This window comes from Carettochelys insculpta, chromosome 12 (assembly GCF_033958435.1).
Source record: "Carettochelys insculpta isolate YL-2023 chromosome 12, ASM3395843v1, whole genome shotgun sequence".
Taxonomy (NCBI): Eukaryota; Metazoa; Chordata; order Testudines; family Carettochelyidae; genus Carettochelys; species Carettochelys insculpta.
This window is the reverse complement of record NC_134148.1, coordinates 17,058,987-17,077,799: the sequence shown is the minus strand read 5'-3', so window position 1 is coordinate 17,077,799 and position 18,813 is coordinate 17,058,987. Positions and strand designations below refer to the sequence as shown.

The window sequence follows — 18,813 nt, the reverse complement described above, 5'->3', positions numbered from 1 at the left end:
AATTATCAAAAGTGCCTTAGTCCCGTTTCTAACAAAGCAGTAAGAGGGCTAACACTCACTGAGGATGTTCAGTCAGAATTCTGCACCCAAGTCTCCTTTGAAAATGTGATTAAGCGCCACTCAGTTTGATGATTTAGCAAATGTTACCCTATGCAAAGGTCCCAGAAATGGGAGGGGATCAGGGCAGGGCAAAATCCTTGAGCATTATTGGCTACGTCTACATGTGCAGCCAACATCGAAATAGCTTATTTCGATGTTGCGACATCGAAATAGTCTATTTCGATGAATAACGTCTACACGTCCTCCAGGGCCAGCAACGTCGATGTTCAACTTCGACGTTGCTCAGCCCAACATCGAAATAGGCGCAGCGAGGGAACGTCTACACGTCAAAGTAGCACACATCGAAATAGGGATGCCAGGCACAGCTGCAGACAGGGTCACAGGGCGGACTCAACAGCCAGCCGCTCCCTTAAAGGGCCCCTCCCAGACACAGTTGCACTAAACAACACAAGATACACAGAGCTGACAACTGGTTGCAGACCCTGTGCCTGCAGCATAGATCCCCAGCTGCCGCAGAAGCAGCCAGAAGCCCTGGGCTAAGGGCTGCTGCCCACGGTGACCATAGAGCCCCGCAGGGGCTGGAGAGAGAGCATCTCTCAACCCCCCAGCTGATGGCCGCCATGGAGGACTCAGCAATTTCGACGTTGCGGGACGTGGATCGTCTACACGGTCCCTACTTCGACGTTGAACATCGAAGTAGGGCGCTATTCCTATCTCCTCATGAGGTTAGCGACTTCGACGTCTCGCCACCTAACGTCGAAGTTGGTGCCGCTACTTCGAAGTAGCGTGCACGTGTAGACGCAGCTATTGAGTGTTCCTTGCCTGAGCCTTGAGGCACAAGTGAGGTGGAGGAAGGATAGAATCTGACTCAGTAAGTTAATATTTCTCCATGTAGCAGAATTCCCACTCCTTAATAGCCCCACTCACGTTATGTAGCATTATGTTGACTTTTAACTCCAGTTAGTTTGGACCTCATCCTGCACCCCAACTGATATTGAAGTTTGTGCATTTACTTGCAGGTGTATGTACTTAATGTAAATCAGGGGTGGTGCAGAACTAGGCTTTTTCTTTTATAGTAAGTACTTTCCTTTCTTTAACAAATATCCATTCACACCACAGTTACATTTAGTTCTCTCCCTGTGTTCAGACTTCATGTTAATTTGTTTTAAAGACACTGACAGCTACATTTTTTTTTTTAATTTTTGTAACTTGAAACAATGTAATTACACTTGATCAAATTACTCTTGCAGATCTGGCTTTTTTCTCTGTTGTGCAAATTATTCAGACCTGAGACAGGGTTTTTAAATATATTAGTTATTTGGAAGTAGACAAGTAGATTGAGGTTATCCAGCTCAGCATCAAACACTTCTTGCGTTGTCCATGATCACCATTAGTTACAATATTCAGAAATATATCAATGCAATGACCCGCCCTCATTGGCATTACTTACTTAAATTGCAGTACTATCTACGCAGTCCATGCTTGGATCTGTGGCATATGCAAAATAGATTCTATTTTGTCTTTAAGCAGACGAACTAGTTAAAAACACAGCAGGCAATAAAAATAGCTTCTTAGTATTGATTGGTGGGTCTGTTTTAGAAGGCCACACAGGTCCTTCTCACCCTCAGTTTCATTTTTGGAGAATGTGTTGTTGTGGAGTCCTTTAGGCTAAAACCCTTTTCTAATACTCCCTTGTCGTCCTAACATGCCACAAACAATGGCACTCCCTAATTTTGCATCTGCACTCACTGCCAATGCTGTTTACCTTTCCAGGTGTGTGCTCTTGTTCCTTCCTGCCTCAATCTTCACTACCTGGATAGATTATCAAAGCACTAAGATAATAGAATCAAAGGAAACATAGAGGTGGGGAAAAATGAAGTATATATTAACCAAGTCTAAAATGAAGAATGTTTTACTTAGGTTTTTCAAACAACATATATGCAGCAAAGTAGGCTAAATAGTTGGGTTCTCATTCATTAGAATATTCTGGAATAGTTTACTAAAGCCAGGTCTACACAAGACCTGAAAGTCAATCCTAGACATGCAATTCCCGCTATGACAATTGCGTAGCTGGAATCGACATATCTACAACCGACTTATCAAGCTGTCCTCATAGAGGGAGGGCAATGGGAGAAACTCTCCTGCCAACCTCCCTTACTCCTTGCGATAACAAGGAGTATGGGGGAGGTCGACTGTCGAGCCCTGATAGTTTGATTTTCAGGTGAAATCTATCTCCCAATAAGTACAGACTTATTCTAAAGATTACAGGTACAATCCTGTGCAGTGTGTTCTTAAATACTGTTAAATAAAGGCTTTCAGATACTATTGTGTTGACAGCTGTCATAATTAAATAGATATTGGGAGTTAAAAGCACTTGGGGCCAAATTTTCAAAGGTATTTATAAAAGGCACTAAGCAAGTTAGATGCCTAACTTCAGTTTAAATCAATGGTCATTAAGCACCTAACCGCAAATGTTTGAGGCACAGGGGACTGGCAACAGAGGGGGTTTAGCCAGCAGAGGCAAGTCCACATGTCCTCAGTGATGCTGGCACCCACTATTCTGCCGACGCTGAACTCTCATGGGGCTATGGTAATGAGCTTTGGAAGTATGCAAATGGCATGCCACTTGCAATCCCAAGAAGCTCATTTTGCATAGCTCTTCCGACAGTGGCTCTGGGCAGAGCGGTATGTAGACATACCCAAATGAGTGCTTATAACTCTCATTTGCTTTTTGGACCTACAGTAGATGCTGACCTACACAAAAAAATTGCACAGCATGACTGATATGTGACAGTACTGAAACCACAATGAAAAATTAGGCAGGGAGCAGCATAGAAGGGTGCAAAATTAATGGGAAATGAGGGTTTCAAATAGAGATCCATGCCCTTTTGCTGGGCATGCTGTTTTCGAATTAATTTTTCTCACAACTTTTCATTCAGCATTACAGTCCTTTCCATCCTTTTTTTTTAAGTTTTGTTTGATTGTTCTTTGCCCTCTGTTTTCTCTTAATTTATTTTTATGAATTGGCTTCAGTTCCCTTCATTTCATTTTCCTTCAGTGCAATTTATTTTCCACCAGACTCATGAATATAGTACTTTCACTCCAAAACCCAATTTGTTGATGCTCTTTTTTAAGTTGGGCAGAATCTAAAGTGCTAATCAGCAGAGATATCAGAGTCTTGTTGATTTCAAATCCTCCTCTAAACAACATGGGGTTTTTGATCAGCTAAAGCACAGAGTGGTGCATGGAGACAGGTGATTGAGGGCATTTTAACCTATTTTAAGTGTTTCATGAGATGCTGGCAGCAGTTTCTCATGTCCCAGCCCATTTCATCCTTATTTTCTGGTAGTTTTCTCAAATGCAGGTCCACGGCTAGGAGACTCTATATAAAAACCATCTGCACTCAGCTTGAGGTTTGTTCTTGGCAGATACCTTACCCAAATGGGGTAACTTTGGCTTAAATGGGCGGCGAATGTTACTTACTGGCAGAGTACTGTAGTACTGCATACATATATAAAGCAAAAGAATCCCTTGTGGGACATGGGCAGTAGAAAGGTCTCCTGCCTACACCCTTGTAACATGTAAGGGGGTAATTTTACAGATCTTATTGCTGTGGCATTCAAAATATCTGGAAACATCTCAAAATGAATTTAGGGCTGGCTCTGAATCTGCAGTGAACAGTAGTTAAGATAAGAACAGCTATCCTAGGTCAGGCCAACGGTCCATCTAGTTTGGAATCCTGTCTTTTGACAGTGGCCAGTGCCACGTGCCCCAGATGGCATGAACAGAACAGGTTAAACTCAAGACATCCATTTGCTGTCACTCATTCCCAGCTTTTGGCAAACAAAAGTTAAGGGCACCATCCCCGCCCATCCTGGGTAATAGCCACTCCTGGACCTATCCTGCATGAATTTATCTAGTTCTTGTTGAGCCCTATTGATCTTCACAACAGAAAACTGGCAAACTTGCTGCTCAAATTTCTTGTGTTATGAAAAGGAGTAAATAGAACTTCTTTATCTACTTTCTCTATACCAGGCATGAGTTCATAGACCTCAGTCATATCACCCCCGAGTGTTGCTTTTCCAAGCTAACAAAGCTGAGCCTTATTAATCTCACATCATACAGAAATTGTTTCAGACCCTCTCATCCTTTTTTTGTAAACTTTTTTCAATTCTCACGTATATTTTTGAGATGGGGTGACCGCGTTTGCATACAGTGTGAAAGATATGGGTATACTATCTACTTATATAGAGGCAGTATGATATTTTCTCTCTTATTCTGTTCAGTTTTTGTCTGTCACTGTACATAGAGTGGATCTTTTCAGAGAACTATCCACAATAATTCCAAGACCTCTTTCTTGAGTGGTAACAACTAATTTAAAACTAATCATTTTGTATGTATAGTTGGGATTATGTTTTCCAGTATGAACTGTTTTGCATTTATCAGCATTAAATTTCATCTGCCATTTTGTTGCCCAGTCATCCAGTTTTGAGAGATCCTTCGGTAGGTCTTCACAGTCTGCCTGGGACTTAACTGTCTTGAGTAGTTTTACATCACCTACAAATTTTGCCACCTCACTGTTTTCCCCTTTTTTGTAGATCATTTATGAGTATTTTGCACAAGACTTGTCCTGGTACAGAGCCCTGGGGGACACAACTAGTTACCTCTCTCCATTCTGAAAATGGACCATTTATACTTTTTGTTTCCTATATTTTAACTGGTTTCCAAACCATGAGAGGACCTTCCCTCTTAATTCATGGCATCTAACATTGTCCACATGCTTGTTGACCCCCTCCAAACATTGTAGTAGATTGGTGAGGCGTGATTTTCCCTTTACAAAAACCATGCGGAATCAACCCCAATAAATTATGTCTAGCCATATGTCTGACAATATAGTTTTTTACTATAATTTGAATGAATGAACTACTGAAAAGTTGGGCTTAGCTACCTGTCATTGTAGGGATCAGCTCTGGAGCCCTTTTTAAAAATTGGCATTACATTAGCTAACTTCCAGTCATTTGGTACAGAAGCTGACTGATATGATAGATTACAGACTACGGTCAGTAGTTGTGCAATTTCACATGCGAGTTGCTTCAGAACTCTTGGCTCAATGCCATCTGATCTTTGTTGCTTATTAATGTTTATCAATTTATTCCAAAACTTCATCTAACAGCAACTCAATTTGGGACAATTCCTCAGATTTATCACCTAAAATAGAATTACTTAGGTTTGGGAATCTTCATCACATCCTGAGCCATGAAGACTGATGCAAAGAATTCACTTAGTTTTTCTGCAATGGCCTTATCAACCTCGAGTGTTCTTTTAATATTGTGATTATCCAGTGGCCCTGCTGATTGTTGAGCAAGCTTCCTGATTCTGACATACTGAAAAGATTTTCATGACTACTTTTTGAATGCCTCATTTGGTGATTTTTAAAATGTACCAGTTACATACATACACATGATTTGCAGACAAAAAGACCAGGCACAAACCAAATACCTAACAGTTCACTCAGCCCAAATTCATTTAATAGCCAGAGAAAAGAAGGAACTAGTCCAAACAGTCAACAATACATATTTATTTGCTGTAATGAGTAGTTTTAAAATCTTTGTTGCTAACTTAAATAGTATTAAGTTAGTCCATTAAACTTTTGTCTCTGGACCAGAGTGAGTTGGTTTGGTTTTGGTTAATTTTAATACATGCTATGCATAGCAGCCTCTAGCATCTGTATTGTCAAAGAAAATAATGACTGATAGAGTCCCAGACCAGAAAGGAACATTGTTACCATGTAGACTGAGCTTTTGTATAACATAAGCTGTCGAATGACCGCATACCATTTGAAATGTATTTGAACTGTCACTTGGCAATAACTTTTTTGGTATACACGTACCCATAAAAATGCAATTAGGCAACAATTTAAAAGAAATGAAAGAAGATAATTAATTCCTAATATTAATATAATTTACATCTACACTGTTAAGCTAAGGCATTACAAACAGCATTAATAATATTATTAATTCATAGCATGCTTACCAGCCTCCAATAGCTGACTTAATTCTGACTTAAATTTTCAGAGTTTAATATATTGTCCACAGGGATGAATGGAAGATTCCTGTTGATGACCAGACTTTAAGGTATATTAAATAGTATTTTCATTGGGCAATAGTAATCTGTAGCCCTGTTATGTGGGGCAGGGAGGCAGAATTGTTCATGAATACACTCAGTGGTCATAAACTCTTCTTAGGGCTAATGAAAGTTATATGCTGGCAACAAGCTTACAGACCTCCACTAGCATTTTTAGGAAAGGCTTATTTCCCAGTTAAAACCAATCATGCAATACCATAGTCATTAATCTAGTCTTAGAGCATAGACTAATTGATCAGATAGCAAGAGAAGGAGACCACTGATTTACAGCTGTGTTGATCAGGTACAACTCTGTTGGAGTTAAGTAAGGTAAGTGACACTAAGATAAAGTAAGCATTAGAAGAAAATCCCGTGGAGGTATTTTTGACCTCATTGATTCCATTAGAATGTAATTCAGCTCTTTTTGACTTCCATTCTAGTGCTGATGAGCGATTTGATGCAACCTTTCATACCAATGTTTTGGTCAATTCTTCCGGACACTGCCAATATCTGCCCCCAGGTAAGAGGTGGATTGTTTTCATGTTGTAGTTCTTGCCTACATTTATGAAGCAGTGTCTCATCTCGCATATGAACTTTTCCATACCACATCTAAATGCCTGTAGTACCTGTTCGCTAGATTTGAAATTATATACATTGCACATACTACTTAACCCTCGTACTCCAAGGGAGAATAGGTCATCTACAAGTCTCCTCCACTTCATGCTGTCTTGCATACCCAGAATTATGTATCCCTCATTCAAGAAAACACTCTTGCAGACATCACCATGCAAAAATAAATCAACAACTGCAGTGATGTAAATCCTCTGTCGTATTGCTGTTTTAGCTCCATTTCCTATTATCAATTTGTCGTTTCAAAAGTGTGGAATTGCGAGTAGAAATAAAAATGGCATGAGCTTTAATATGCAAAGAATAATGTTTCCTAAAGCTGAGGGAATAATTGAACATGAATAATTTACTCCATGAATTTGGCTTCTCTGTTCATGATTCTTTCCTATAGTCAGCAGTTTACTAATTTCTTGGCTGGATTTGCTGTTTGAAGTGATGTCCTGAATACTTTCTAAGAACGGTTTTTGATTTGTAGCTCGTTCCTGAAAAGTCTTGTATTTCATATTTGAAATTTTGAAACATAGTGATCAGTGTTTGATTGGATATGTGGTGCTATTTGTGTTTCCTAGAATATAATTCTTAGAATCAGGTTACTTTTGTCTATCTTCGGGTCTTCTACAGCAACCATTCCTGTAGTGTCTAAGCATTTTCCTGGTAAAGTAAATACACTGGGTTCCTTAGTATGGTCTGTGGAGTCTTCCACCCTTGTACTCATGAGAAGCTCCAGCTGGTGTTTATGGACTTGATCCTGCAAGGTGCTGTGTGATGGATTTGTGATCTGTTCTACTTAATTTAGCCCACTGTTTATACAGGACTCAACAGTAAAGAAATAGAAGTTAGCCTTCTTGTGAGGAATGAGCCAATGTCATGTAAATGTTAAAAGACAATAAATCATTTTGCAGAACCTCTCAATATATGTAGAACTGGAATCCCAGGCCAGCCACATCATGAAGAGAATAACTCCAGGAATAGGTAGCAGAGAAGTGACCTATGCAATTCAATGAAAATAGAGTAGATGGTCAATATATAGGTTCTGCAAATCTATTATGATAGCATGTTTGAATGCTATTCCTTTTAACTTCTTGAGGTGGACCTTACATATATTAAGTGTGCCTTCACAGTATGTCTACACAGCAAAGAGAAATGCGTGGTCCATGGCAACTGATTCATACTTATGTGGCTCGAGCTACAGGGTTGTTTCATTGCTGTGAATGTTTCTGGGCTTAGGCTATAGTCCTGTGAGTCCAAGCCAGCTGGCATGAGTCAGCAGGGGATTTTTCTGTGCTGTGTAGACAGCCCTCCCAGTCAGTACTGAACAGCTTCAGTGTGAACAGGGATCAGCTGCAAAAACAGAGGAAACAAGCATTCCAATTGATTTCTTTTTTGTTCTTTCAAAATTCTACTATAGGTATATTCAAGAGCTCATGCTACATAGATGTGCGCTGGTTTCCATTTGATGTTCAGAAGTGTAAACTGAAGTTTGGATCATGGACCTATGGTGGATGGTCCTTGGACTTACAAATGCAAGAAGCAGATATATCTGGATACATTTCAAATGGAGAGTGGGATCTTGTAGGTAAGCTCCTTGCACCTGATTTTCATTTATTTTCTGAACATTGGTAGTGTAAAGGGGCATTAAAATGGATGGAAAAGTAGATCAGCAGAACAGGACCTTTGTGTAAATGATGATCAGGTCCCTCATCCTTTTTTTCAGACGGCAAAAATGTGCACAGTTCTTGTAGCAAGTACCAGTACAAATTTACACTGATCCATCAGTACATTTACCTAACAGATCCGTGGCAGACACATGAACCAGAATTCTTTGTAGACAGCAGAAAAAAGAAGCTACATGTTAAGGCTACCAAGCAGTGGATTGGTATACATGATGAAGATCTGAACCAGTGGTACAGGTTGAAACTCTCTAATCTGGAACTCTCTCATCCAGCAACATCTGTAATCTGGCATTATCTGAGTTAACCAGTTATTGTGGGTGTGGCCAAGTTTTCTGTGGTCCCATAAAGGTTTTTATAGCTACCATTCCAGGCTCTCAGCATTCTGTGCTGTTATTTCTCTCTAATTTACCTCTAAATGTCTTCTAAGAGCCCGGTAAGCAGTGGAAGTGTTGGTTATGTGCATGATGCCCTTTCTGGGGGTGCGAGACATGCCAGATTTTTTTTTGAAGGTAAATCATCAAAAACACAAATTAAGCAAAGGCACATAAGCACAACTGCTTTGTTTAATCAAACCTGTGTATTAATGAACATATTTTGTATGCCTACAGTACTATTATTTGTGGTGAGTAGTAACATAAAACCATTTTGCATATATTTAATATGCATTTAAAAGTGTATAGGCCCCCCCATGTCCATTTTTGATTTGTGAGAAGGGGCGAGAGAACATATTTTGAGAACCAAAGGGGTGCACATTACAGTAAAGATTAAGAACCACTGGGCTAGACAATATTGACTCCCATGATCCAGCAGATTCTCACTTGTCATCCGTCAGTTGCTGAGGGTGCCGGATGAGAGAGGTTCTACTGGTATTTGAAAAGTGGTGGGAAAACAGATGAAAGGTGAAGAGCATATGAAGAAGGTGGAAGCATTGAGAGAACTCTCATCACTGTAAATTCATTGATTCTTTAAATTTTTGTCATTGAATAGAGAAGAGAATTGGAATCTCAGAGGAACATTTTAGGTGCTGTAAGTCTTTAGAGACAATATTTGGAGGCTTTTCCCTTAACATACGTTACATGCAGATTGGTTTCTGCTTTTCTCTCCTCTTCTTTTTTTTCTATGCAGGAGTTCCTGGGAAGAGAAGTGAGCGTTTTTATGAATGTTGTAAAGAACCTTACCCAGATGTGACATTCACAGTCACTATGAGACGTAGAACTCTGTATTACGGACTCAATCTTCTCATTCCTTGTGTGCTGATATCGGCGCTTGCCCTATTAGTTTTTCTGCTTCCAGCTGACTCAGGAGAGAAAATCTCACTAGGTAAACACATTACAAAGTATTTTGAAAGTTGACTATATTCAGGGGCAGCAGATTTGCAGACACTTTGGTGGCACCCAGAGCCTGCTTCCCTCGTCTTGCAAACTCCTTCCCACCCACCTGCCTAAGGCTCTGGGGAGGAATATGGGTGGGGCAGGGATGCAGGTCCTGGTAGAGAGTTTAGGCACTTACCTGGGGCACCTGGTGGAGGGAAAAAGGGATGTTTTCTCTGCACTGCTGTAGGCAGACACCACCTCTACAGCTTGCCATTAGTCTCAGGGGCACTCGAAGCAGAGGCAGGTATACAGAGAGATACACACACCCTGCTGTGCTGCAGGAACATGCCAGCAGTGGCACACAGCTAGTGGCAGGATGCTGCTCTAGCCTAAGTGTGCTGCCAGTGGTGGCCCCGGGGCCATTTTAAATCCCTTGGGGTAGCAGGCAGGGTTGGAGTATGTGGAAGGGGGCGAATGAGCAGATGTCAAGTAGGGCTGGGGGGTGGGTGGGAGCACATGGGAAGAGAGAAGTGGCCCCAACCTTTGGTGGAACATGGCTCATGGGCCAGGAATATTCCTGGTGCCCGGGCATCGGGGGCTCATATATCTTGCCAACTATCGCTATGTACAAAAGGCTTCTGATTTCAGTGTAGCTACACAGTCTCCACATGCTCGGGGGGCAGGGAGGTTTGTCTTGCTGCATTTCTATCTAATAAAAAGTAGGTAGGTGTTTATAAAGCATCTGTTATGGTGACATCTAAGTGAAGGTGTCAAAGAATAGGTCATGCACTAGTTAGGCTGGAGCAGGGAGTTACATAACCAGTAAAAATGTACCAAGAGCGTTACGGTGCTTTGTGCTATAAACAGGGCTGATGTTTGACAGTTACTTGCTGGAGGAGGAAAAAAAAGAAGAATTTCACTAAGTAAACGTTATGTGGTAAAGGTATATTTTGGCATCTTAGTCTGCCTTTATTTTCAGTCTCTATTCCTTTTAGTAGTAAGTGATATATTAAGAGCCCCAAATCACTGCGTGCCTCCCTTTGAAAAAAGCTTGGCTCGTTCCAATTAAATATTTTTGCGGTCAGGTGATCTTTGTTTTTGTAGATTTACGGCTAAATGTTGGATTGTGGGGATGGGATAAATTGGAAGGTTTTTCAATGCCTAATCATTAAGGTAGCTGCTAAATGCACCACATATGACATAACAGAGGTTTTCACTTCTATTGAATGAAAATGATTGTTCCAAAGCTAGGCTAAACTTGGTCTCTTTGCACAAGTGCCATTTTCACATTTAGGCTGTGCCTACACTGCCCATCCCTTTTGGAATTTTTTCAGGAAGAAGGGCGCTTTCAAAAGTGGGGCTTCCTTTTGAAGGAACTGCATCTATGTGGCCATTTTGCATTTCGAAAGCAGCACTTTTAATGTGGCGAGTGGCCGTCATTATGCAAATGAGGCGCTGAATAATTGTATCAGTGCCTCATTACCATTTTTGATCTGCTGCATTTACATGCCACTTCTGAAAGGGAGGGGCAGTGTAGACACAGCCTTAATGTATGTTTCTCTTGGATTTCAGAACAGCCTCCCTAGCCCTTGACATCTGACTAACTTCCGTATTTTTAGGATGCCCTATCGTGTCCGTCAATCCTTTTCCAGCTGACAGCGGTTACCTGTGTGCAAATCTAGCCCTGAAATCCCAATAGGTCAACAGCTGAGTCAGAGTCAAAGGCCAGATTAGTGAGCAACAAAAATCAAAATCCAGAAATCAGGATCAGAACTGCTTAGAGCAAGCAACTCTGAGATCAACAGCTCATTTCAGAGAGAACATCAGTTTCTCTCCCAAGGCATTTTCTTGGATTAATTACTGTACTTTATGTCTTCCAAACTTATTGATCACCATGCCACACACACTGTCTGAAGTTACTGAAAGCCCAAAAGACTACCTCATGACCTTCTCAAAACAAGTGATGGAACACAAAATGAGTAATTTCTCATATTTGATCAAATCCTTGGAGAGTTCTGCAAGTCAACAGTATTAGTATAGTAAAGTTTAACAAGGGCAAAAAGAAACCAGGCCCACCAATGGGAGGGCAAAAGGGGCTGTAGTTCTGGGGCATAACAATTCAAAAGGTCCCAGGGCTCCTGGCAACCACTAGCGTAGCAGCAGCAGCCGCCAGAACCCAGAACCTTTTAAATCGCTGCCCGAGTGCTGACGCTGTGAGGTCCAGAGGGCACTAAGGACTGGTGAGGGGAGAAAGAGTACAGGGCAGTTGAGGCAGCCCCAAGGGCTGGCCCCAGCCCTGCCGTTTCTTCTCAAGTCCCTGCCCCTTCTGGGAGAGGGGAGCTGCCCCCCCATCCTTGTCCAAGGACCCCAAAATTCTGTTGGTTTATCTGAAAAAAAAATTAACTCCAGCTCCTACATTTGTATAAATGCACAGAAACTGGGTTCTAATCATGGAGGCTTTTTATTAGATGTATCAAAAGCACAGATTTAAAAAAAATAAACTAGTTTGGCAAACTTTTTACCTGATAAAATTGGAATTTTTAAAGTAGTATCAAAGGAGAAGAGGACTGAATACAATCAGTAAATCAATGTAAGGGCATAACTGTGAGAATAAATTCCACACAGGACCTCTACCTATCTGTTGTTTAGTAGCTGGCAGCAACCTAATAAGCTGCTCTCTAATTCTGTATTTCATGTTTATCTTTCAGGTATAACCGTTTTATTGTCTCTTACTGTCTTTATGCTGCTTGTGGCAGAAATTATGCCTGCAACATCAGATTCTGTACCATTAATAGGTAACCTTACCTTATTCTCTCTTCTTTTTTAATAAACAAGTTTAGATTAAATCACTTCAAGGCCAAAAATAAGGCAAACTTAAAAAGGGCTGATTGATGTGCTTGTAGCAGTTGAATCAGAAATGTTTAGACATGATACAGAGACGTGATTTCAGCAGGAATTGAGAGTTCTCTGCACTTTCTTTTGGGAGAACATATATTGGAAGGAGGACATAGAGCACACTGGACAATGGGAATGGTCGTGCATCCATTGTGTAGCATATCCAATGTACTGGCATACACTGGGAGAGGACGAAGGTGAAGTGGAGGGTAAGAGAGGGACATTTGACTGCCACAGAAGAGTAGGCACTATGCCCACAGGAGCCGTGTCTACACGTGCACGCTACTTCGAAGTAGCGGCACTAACTTCGAAATAGCGCCCGTCACGGCTACACGTGTCGGACGCTATTTCGAAGTTAACATCGACGTTAGGCGGCAAGACGTCGAAGCCGCTAACCCCATGAGGGGATGGGAATAGCGCCCTACTTCGACGTTCAACGTCGAAGTAGGGACCGTGTAGTCATTGCATGTCCCGCAACACTGAAATTGCGGGGTCCGCCATGGCGGCCATCAGCTGAGGGGTTGAGAGACGCTCTCTCTCCAGCCCCTGCGGGGCTCTATGGTCATCGTGTGCAGCAGCCCTTAGCCCAGGGCTTCTGGCTGCTGCTGCCGCAGCTGGGGATCCATGCTGCAGGCACAGGGTCTGCAACCAGTTGTCGGCTCTGTGGATCTTGTGTTGTTTAGTGCAACTGTGTCTGGGAGGGGCCCTTTAAGGGAGCGGCTTGCTGTTGAGTCCGCCCTGTGACCCTGTCTGCATCTGTGCCTGGCACCCTTATTTCGATGTGTGCTACTTTGGCGTGTAGACGTTCCCTCGCTGCACCTATTTCGATGTGGTGCTGTGCAACATCAAAGTTGAACATCGACGTTGCCAGCCCTGGAGGATGTGTAGACGTTATTCATCGAAACAGGCTATTTCGATGTCACTACATCGAAATAAGCTACTTCGAAGTAGGCTTCACGTGTAGACATAGCCAGGAGCTCACTGAAGTGTTTGGTCACTAAAGGTGTTTCTGTCAAGAGATCGCTCTATTGTAAACATAGGTGATGTGTGTAGACAGTGTATTTTGAAATAGCTAAGTGCTATTTTGAAATGCATTTGGCCGTGTCTACACTTACGAAACACTTTGAAATGGCCATGCTAATGGCCAAATCAAAAAATACTAATGAGGAGCTGAAATGAATATTCAGCACTTCATTAGCATGCTGTTGCACATTAAAAGTGCCATGTTTCACTCGCCTGTGGCTCATCTACATGGGGGTCCTTTTCAAAAGGACCCTGCCAACATCAAAATTCCCTTATTCCTATCCGCTGATTTTGAGGTTGGCTGAGTCCTTTTGAAAAGGACTCCCCGTGTAGATGAGCCGCAGGTGTGTGAAATGTGGCCCTTTCAAAGTGCCGCAGCTGGTGGCGGGCTAATGAGGCGCTGAATGTTCATTTCAGCGCCTCATTAGTATTCCTCGATTTGGCCATTAGCATGGCCATTTCAAAGTTTTTCGTAAGTATAGATGTAGCCTTTGTGTGTAGCAGCTTTATTCCAAAATAAGCTATTCTGGAATACCTATTTCGGTACATTTTTTTTCCGTTTAAGGCTGCTGTGTAGACATACCCTGAGTCTTCTGGCTTGCTAGAAGATCTGGAGCAAAATAAGTAAAATAATTGAGAAGTTGCTCAGGATAATGCGAAAGAATTTCCTTTGGAGTACACAGTTGTTGATCTTGGAAAACAGTAAGTGAAGAGCCCTAAAAGACAGCAGATTGAAAGATACACTAGAGCTGCGTCTACACCTGCACGCTACTTCGAAGTAGCGGCACCAACTTCGAAATAGCGCCCGTCGCGTCTACACGCATCAGGTGCTATTTCGAAGTTAACTTCGATGTTAGGCGGCGAGACGTCGAAGTTGCTAACCTCATGAGGAGATAGGAATAGCGCCCTACTTCGACGTTCAACGTTGAGGTAGGGACCGTGTAGACGATCCGCGTCCCGCAACGTCGAAATTGCCGGGTCCTCCATGGCGGCCATCAGCTGGGGGGTTGAGAGATGCTCTCTCTCCAGCCCCTGCGGGGCTCTATGGTCACCGTGGGCAGCAGCCCTTAGCCCAGGGCTTCTGGCTGCTTCTGCGGCAGCTGGGGATCTATGCTGCAGGCACAGGGTCTGCAACCAGTTGTCAGCTCTGTGTATCTTGTGTTTAGTGCAACTGTGTCTGGGAGGGGCCCTTTAAGGGAGCGGCTGGCTGTTGAGTCCGCCCTGTGACCCTGTCTGCAGCTGTGCCTGGCATCCCTATTTCGATGTGTGCTGCTTTGACGTGTAGACGTTCCCTCGCTGCGCCTATTTCGATGTTGGGCTGAGCAACGTCGAAGTTGAACATCGACGTTGCCGGCCCTGGAGGACGTGTAGACGTTATTCATCGAAATAGACTATTTCGATGTTGGCTGCACGTGTAGACGTAGCCTAGAAGAGGAGAAGGATTTTCCATTACAATTCCACCACATGGCAGTTGAAATATAAGCAGAAAATCCCAACAACGCTCTCTGATATTAGCCAACTAACAAACAAGGATAACAATAATGAAAAGAGAGATTTTCAAAGGCATGAAAAACAGTCAGATCCCTATCTTGTATTAAATAGCTTTAAAATAGATGGTATCACTTTAAGGCTATGTCTAAACTGCAGCCTTCCATTGACAAAAACCTGTCACCATCCCTGTACACCTCATTCCATGAGTAAGAGGGATGCCTTGACAGAGGGTTTTTCCAACATTTGGCCCTGTGTGGACAGGCCAAATGTTGGAAGAGCCTCTCCCAACAGAACTCTCATAGAAAAGATACGCAAATTGCAGTGTGCAATTTGCATATCTTTTGTGGCCAGTTCCCCGCAGTCTAGACACAGCCTAAATTTGTAAGGGTATGGGGGCTCTATAAGGAAAAGTCTGATAGTGTCTTGTGTGGTCAGTGGACTAAGTTCTGCCTCTCTCTTTCCAGGGGAGCAGCCTGTTTAGTCACTCTCGGTTCTTGTGTGTCCTGGATACTAAGAAATAAAGTAGTGTTGTGGTGCAACCTAACAGGGAGAATATGTTGTGTTTTTATTTAACATCTCTCTCTATATATCTATATCTGTACACTTTGAACATAAGTTACCAACACTGATTGATTGAAAAATCAGTGAGGCCTCATCTACGCTAGGGATCAAAGTTGATCCCGATGCGCAATTCTAGCCACATTGTTAGCATAGCTAGAATCAGCGCATCAGGACCAACTTTGTTCCCTGGTGTAGATCAGGGCTTTTTGGGGTCGCACCAATGTGCCTTACTCTATGTGTCAGCGAGTATTACCAAGGTTGGTGGCCAAGTCCAGAGAGAGAGATTTTGCTGTGTCTTCACTGACGTGGTAAAATTGAACTCAGGCAGATTGATTGCAGAGCATCAAACCTGCAGTAAGTATAGACCCTGAGAGCCAGGAGGCTTACTACACTTTCTGACTTTGAAAAATCTCTCCCAAATATATTAAAAAGCGGCTTGTGGGGAATCTGGTTTGTTTTTCATTTTGATTTTGTTCTTTCTAATTAGTACCTGTACAAGTAGGTGTGTGCAAGCACACAAGATGTATGAAGCTCATGTGTGTCAATATGATTTAACATCTTGATCATGTGTTTATTTTTGCAGCTCAGTATTTTGCCAGCACCATGATTATTGTTGGTCTTTCTGTTGTTGTCACGGTGGTTGTTCTGCAATATCACCATCATGACCCAGATGGGGGGAAAATGCCAAAGTGGGTAAGGTCTAATTCCAGTTCATTGATAACTACTTGTTTACTATCTAAATTTTCAGGTTAAAGACGTGCGATAGTGGCAGGTGACTGGTCATTAATTCTTGCTGCTTCCAAAAAAAAAAAAAAAGGAAGGAACAAGAAAAAAAGAGCTTTACAACTGAGCAAAATTGTCCTCTCAATTTTCAATACATCTGCACTTGCATTCCTCTTTCGAAGATGAATGCAAATGAGGGAAATTAAACATGGCAATGAGGCACTGATTTACATATCTTGCATTTCATGTGCATAATCTTTTTTGAAGAAGATTTTTCAAAAATAAACCCCATCTTCGAAAGAACACTTCTTCCTGAAACAAAATAGGAAGAAATGTTCTTTCGAAGATGGATTTATTTTCGAAAGAGCCCCCTCTGCAGTGCTTTTCTTCTTTCAAAAGAATCTCTTCCGAAATGGGTTATGCAAATGAAGCACAAGATATGCAAATCAGTGCCTTGTTTGCATTTTTGATTTCCCTCATTTGCATTCCTCTTTTGAAAGAGGAATGCAAGTGAAGACATAGCCGTAAGAGAGAAAAACTAGCAAAAACTGAGAAATAAGATGACTATCTTAAGAATTTCCTGAAATACAACTAAAAGCACCTAGAACATGAGTCCAAAACATAAATAAATAAAGTTAGGTGCATTTCAGACATGCCATAAAATGACAATGGAGAAGAAGGTGAGATGAGAATGACCAAAGGATGTGAACTGCATGAAGTATTGTGTCCAATAAGAAGAGCTGCTATCGATTTAAGTTTGTTGACTAGTGACCAGCTGTGACTGTGAACAGCTATTAGAGAGATATGTTAAGATAGAAGGGTGAATTTTTGAGATGTCTATGGTTTATATACTGACTTTACCATCAAGTCAGGGGACTATGTCAGTATTTCTGCAGTTCATATTCTACTCTCTCTGAGGTATGATGCCTTCTTCATGAGCCAGTATTATTAATACAGCAAACTTTTTCATATCCGGTATTCTGTCATCCGGAACACTCAGATAACTGGCATTTAACCATAAGTAAATTTTAATTATGTTTTCCATAAGTACAGTATAGTGAAAGTAAATACAAATAAATACAGCAAATACAGTAGAAGTTTACAGTGTACAATACTACTGTTGTTAGTAGATAAAGTACTCTTCATACAATTTTGTTTATTTCTTAATATCTAATCTTGTTTTTCTTTAGCGTCATTCATTGCAAGGTATACATCTCTATTATCCAGAATATTTGAATATTCAGCAACCGCCCAGTCCCAGGGCTGCTGGATATGGAAGAGGGTACTGTAGTTGATTTTTCTGCATAGTGCTACCAGAGCATTGCTGAGACATGTAAACTTGCACAATAACTGAATACTGATGAGATAATGCTAAGGCTATGTCTTCACAGCAATTAAATACCTGCAGCAGCTGGTTCAGGCTGCAACCTAAACTCTGGGCCTGGTGTGTAGCTCAAGCCTGAATGTCTACATCCCAGTTTTACAGCACCACATACCAAGGCCCTTGAGCCCCGGCCAGCTGTGGGTGTTTACTTGCTGTGTGGATATACCCTATGTGTGTGTCTACACAGCAACGTGATTTTGGAATAACAGCCACTATTTCAAAATAACTGTGCAAGTGTCTACACAGCAAAATTGCTATTTTGAAATAATTTTGAAATAGCAGATGGTTCATTTCCAATCCTGTAAGCCTCATTCTATGAGGAATAGTGCCTAGTCCAAGTGTGGACACTTTAATTTTGAAATAGCTGAGTACTATTTCAATACGCATTTTGGCCATTTTTGCACAGGCCACTTCATGCTAATACATGGAGCGAAAGGTGCTAAGGAGGCACAGATGCAAATTTCTCATGCCTCATTAGTATAATGGCACGTGATTTGGAGCCCGGAAGACCGTTCTTCTGGACTCCAAAATGCCGTGTAGAAGCGCAGCCCCCTGAGGGGGCTTCTGGAAAGACGTGCTTCTTCTGGAGGCCCCTTCTTCCCAAAAAGGAGCCTCCGAAAGGAGGACTTCCTTCTGGAAGACCTCCCAGGGGCCGCGCTTCTACACGCCATTTTGGAGTCCAGAAGATCATCTTTCGGACTCAAAATCACATAACCTTATGCTAGTGAGACACTGGGAATTTACATACAGGCCTCATTAGCATATTTCAGGCTGTTTAAGTGGCATGTGTAGAAACAGCCGATGAGTCCTGCCTAGCTTGGTATTGTAAGGGGTAAAGTGTATTCATAGCTTTCATACATCCTGCAGCATCAGGGCAATAGTGAAGATGGAAAGTACTCTCTTTAGATTTTCAGGAACAAGTGATCACTACTCCACACAG

At 41.9% G+C, this 18,813-nt stretch overlaps 1 protein-coding gene across 1 annotated transcript in view; it reads left to right on the top strand.

Moving 5' to 3' along the window:
• Nucleotides 1-18,813, top strand: part of CHRFAM7A (CHRNA7 (exons 5-10) and FAM7A (exons A-E) fusion) — an 81,026-nt gene that overhangs the window by 54,955 nt on the left and 7,258 nt on the right. Inside the window, exons 5-9 of the mRNA XM_075006766.1 lie at nucleotides 6,624-6,703; nucleotides 8,219-8,386; nucleotides 9,609-9,803; nucleotides 12,505-12,591; nucleotides 16,350-16,459. Coding sequence (XP_074862867.1) covers nucleotides 6,624-6,703; nucleotides 8,219-8,386; nucleotides 9,609-9,803; nucleotides 12,505-12,591; nucleotides 16,350-16,459 — 640 coding nt within the window. The remainder of the gene's footprint in view (nucleotides 1-6,623; nucleotides 6,704-8,218; nucleotides 8,387-9,608; nucleotides 9,804-12,504; nucleotides 12,592-16,349; nucleotides 16,460-18,813) is intronic.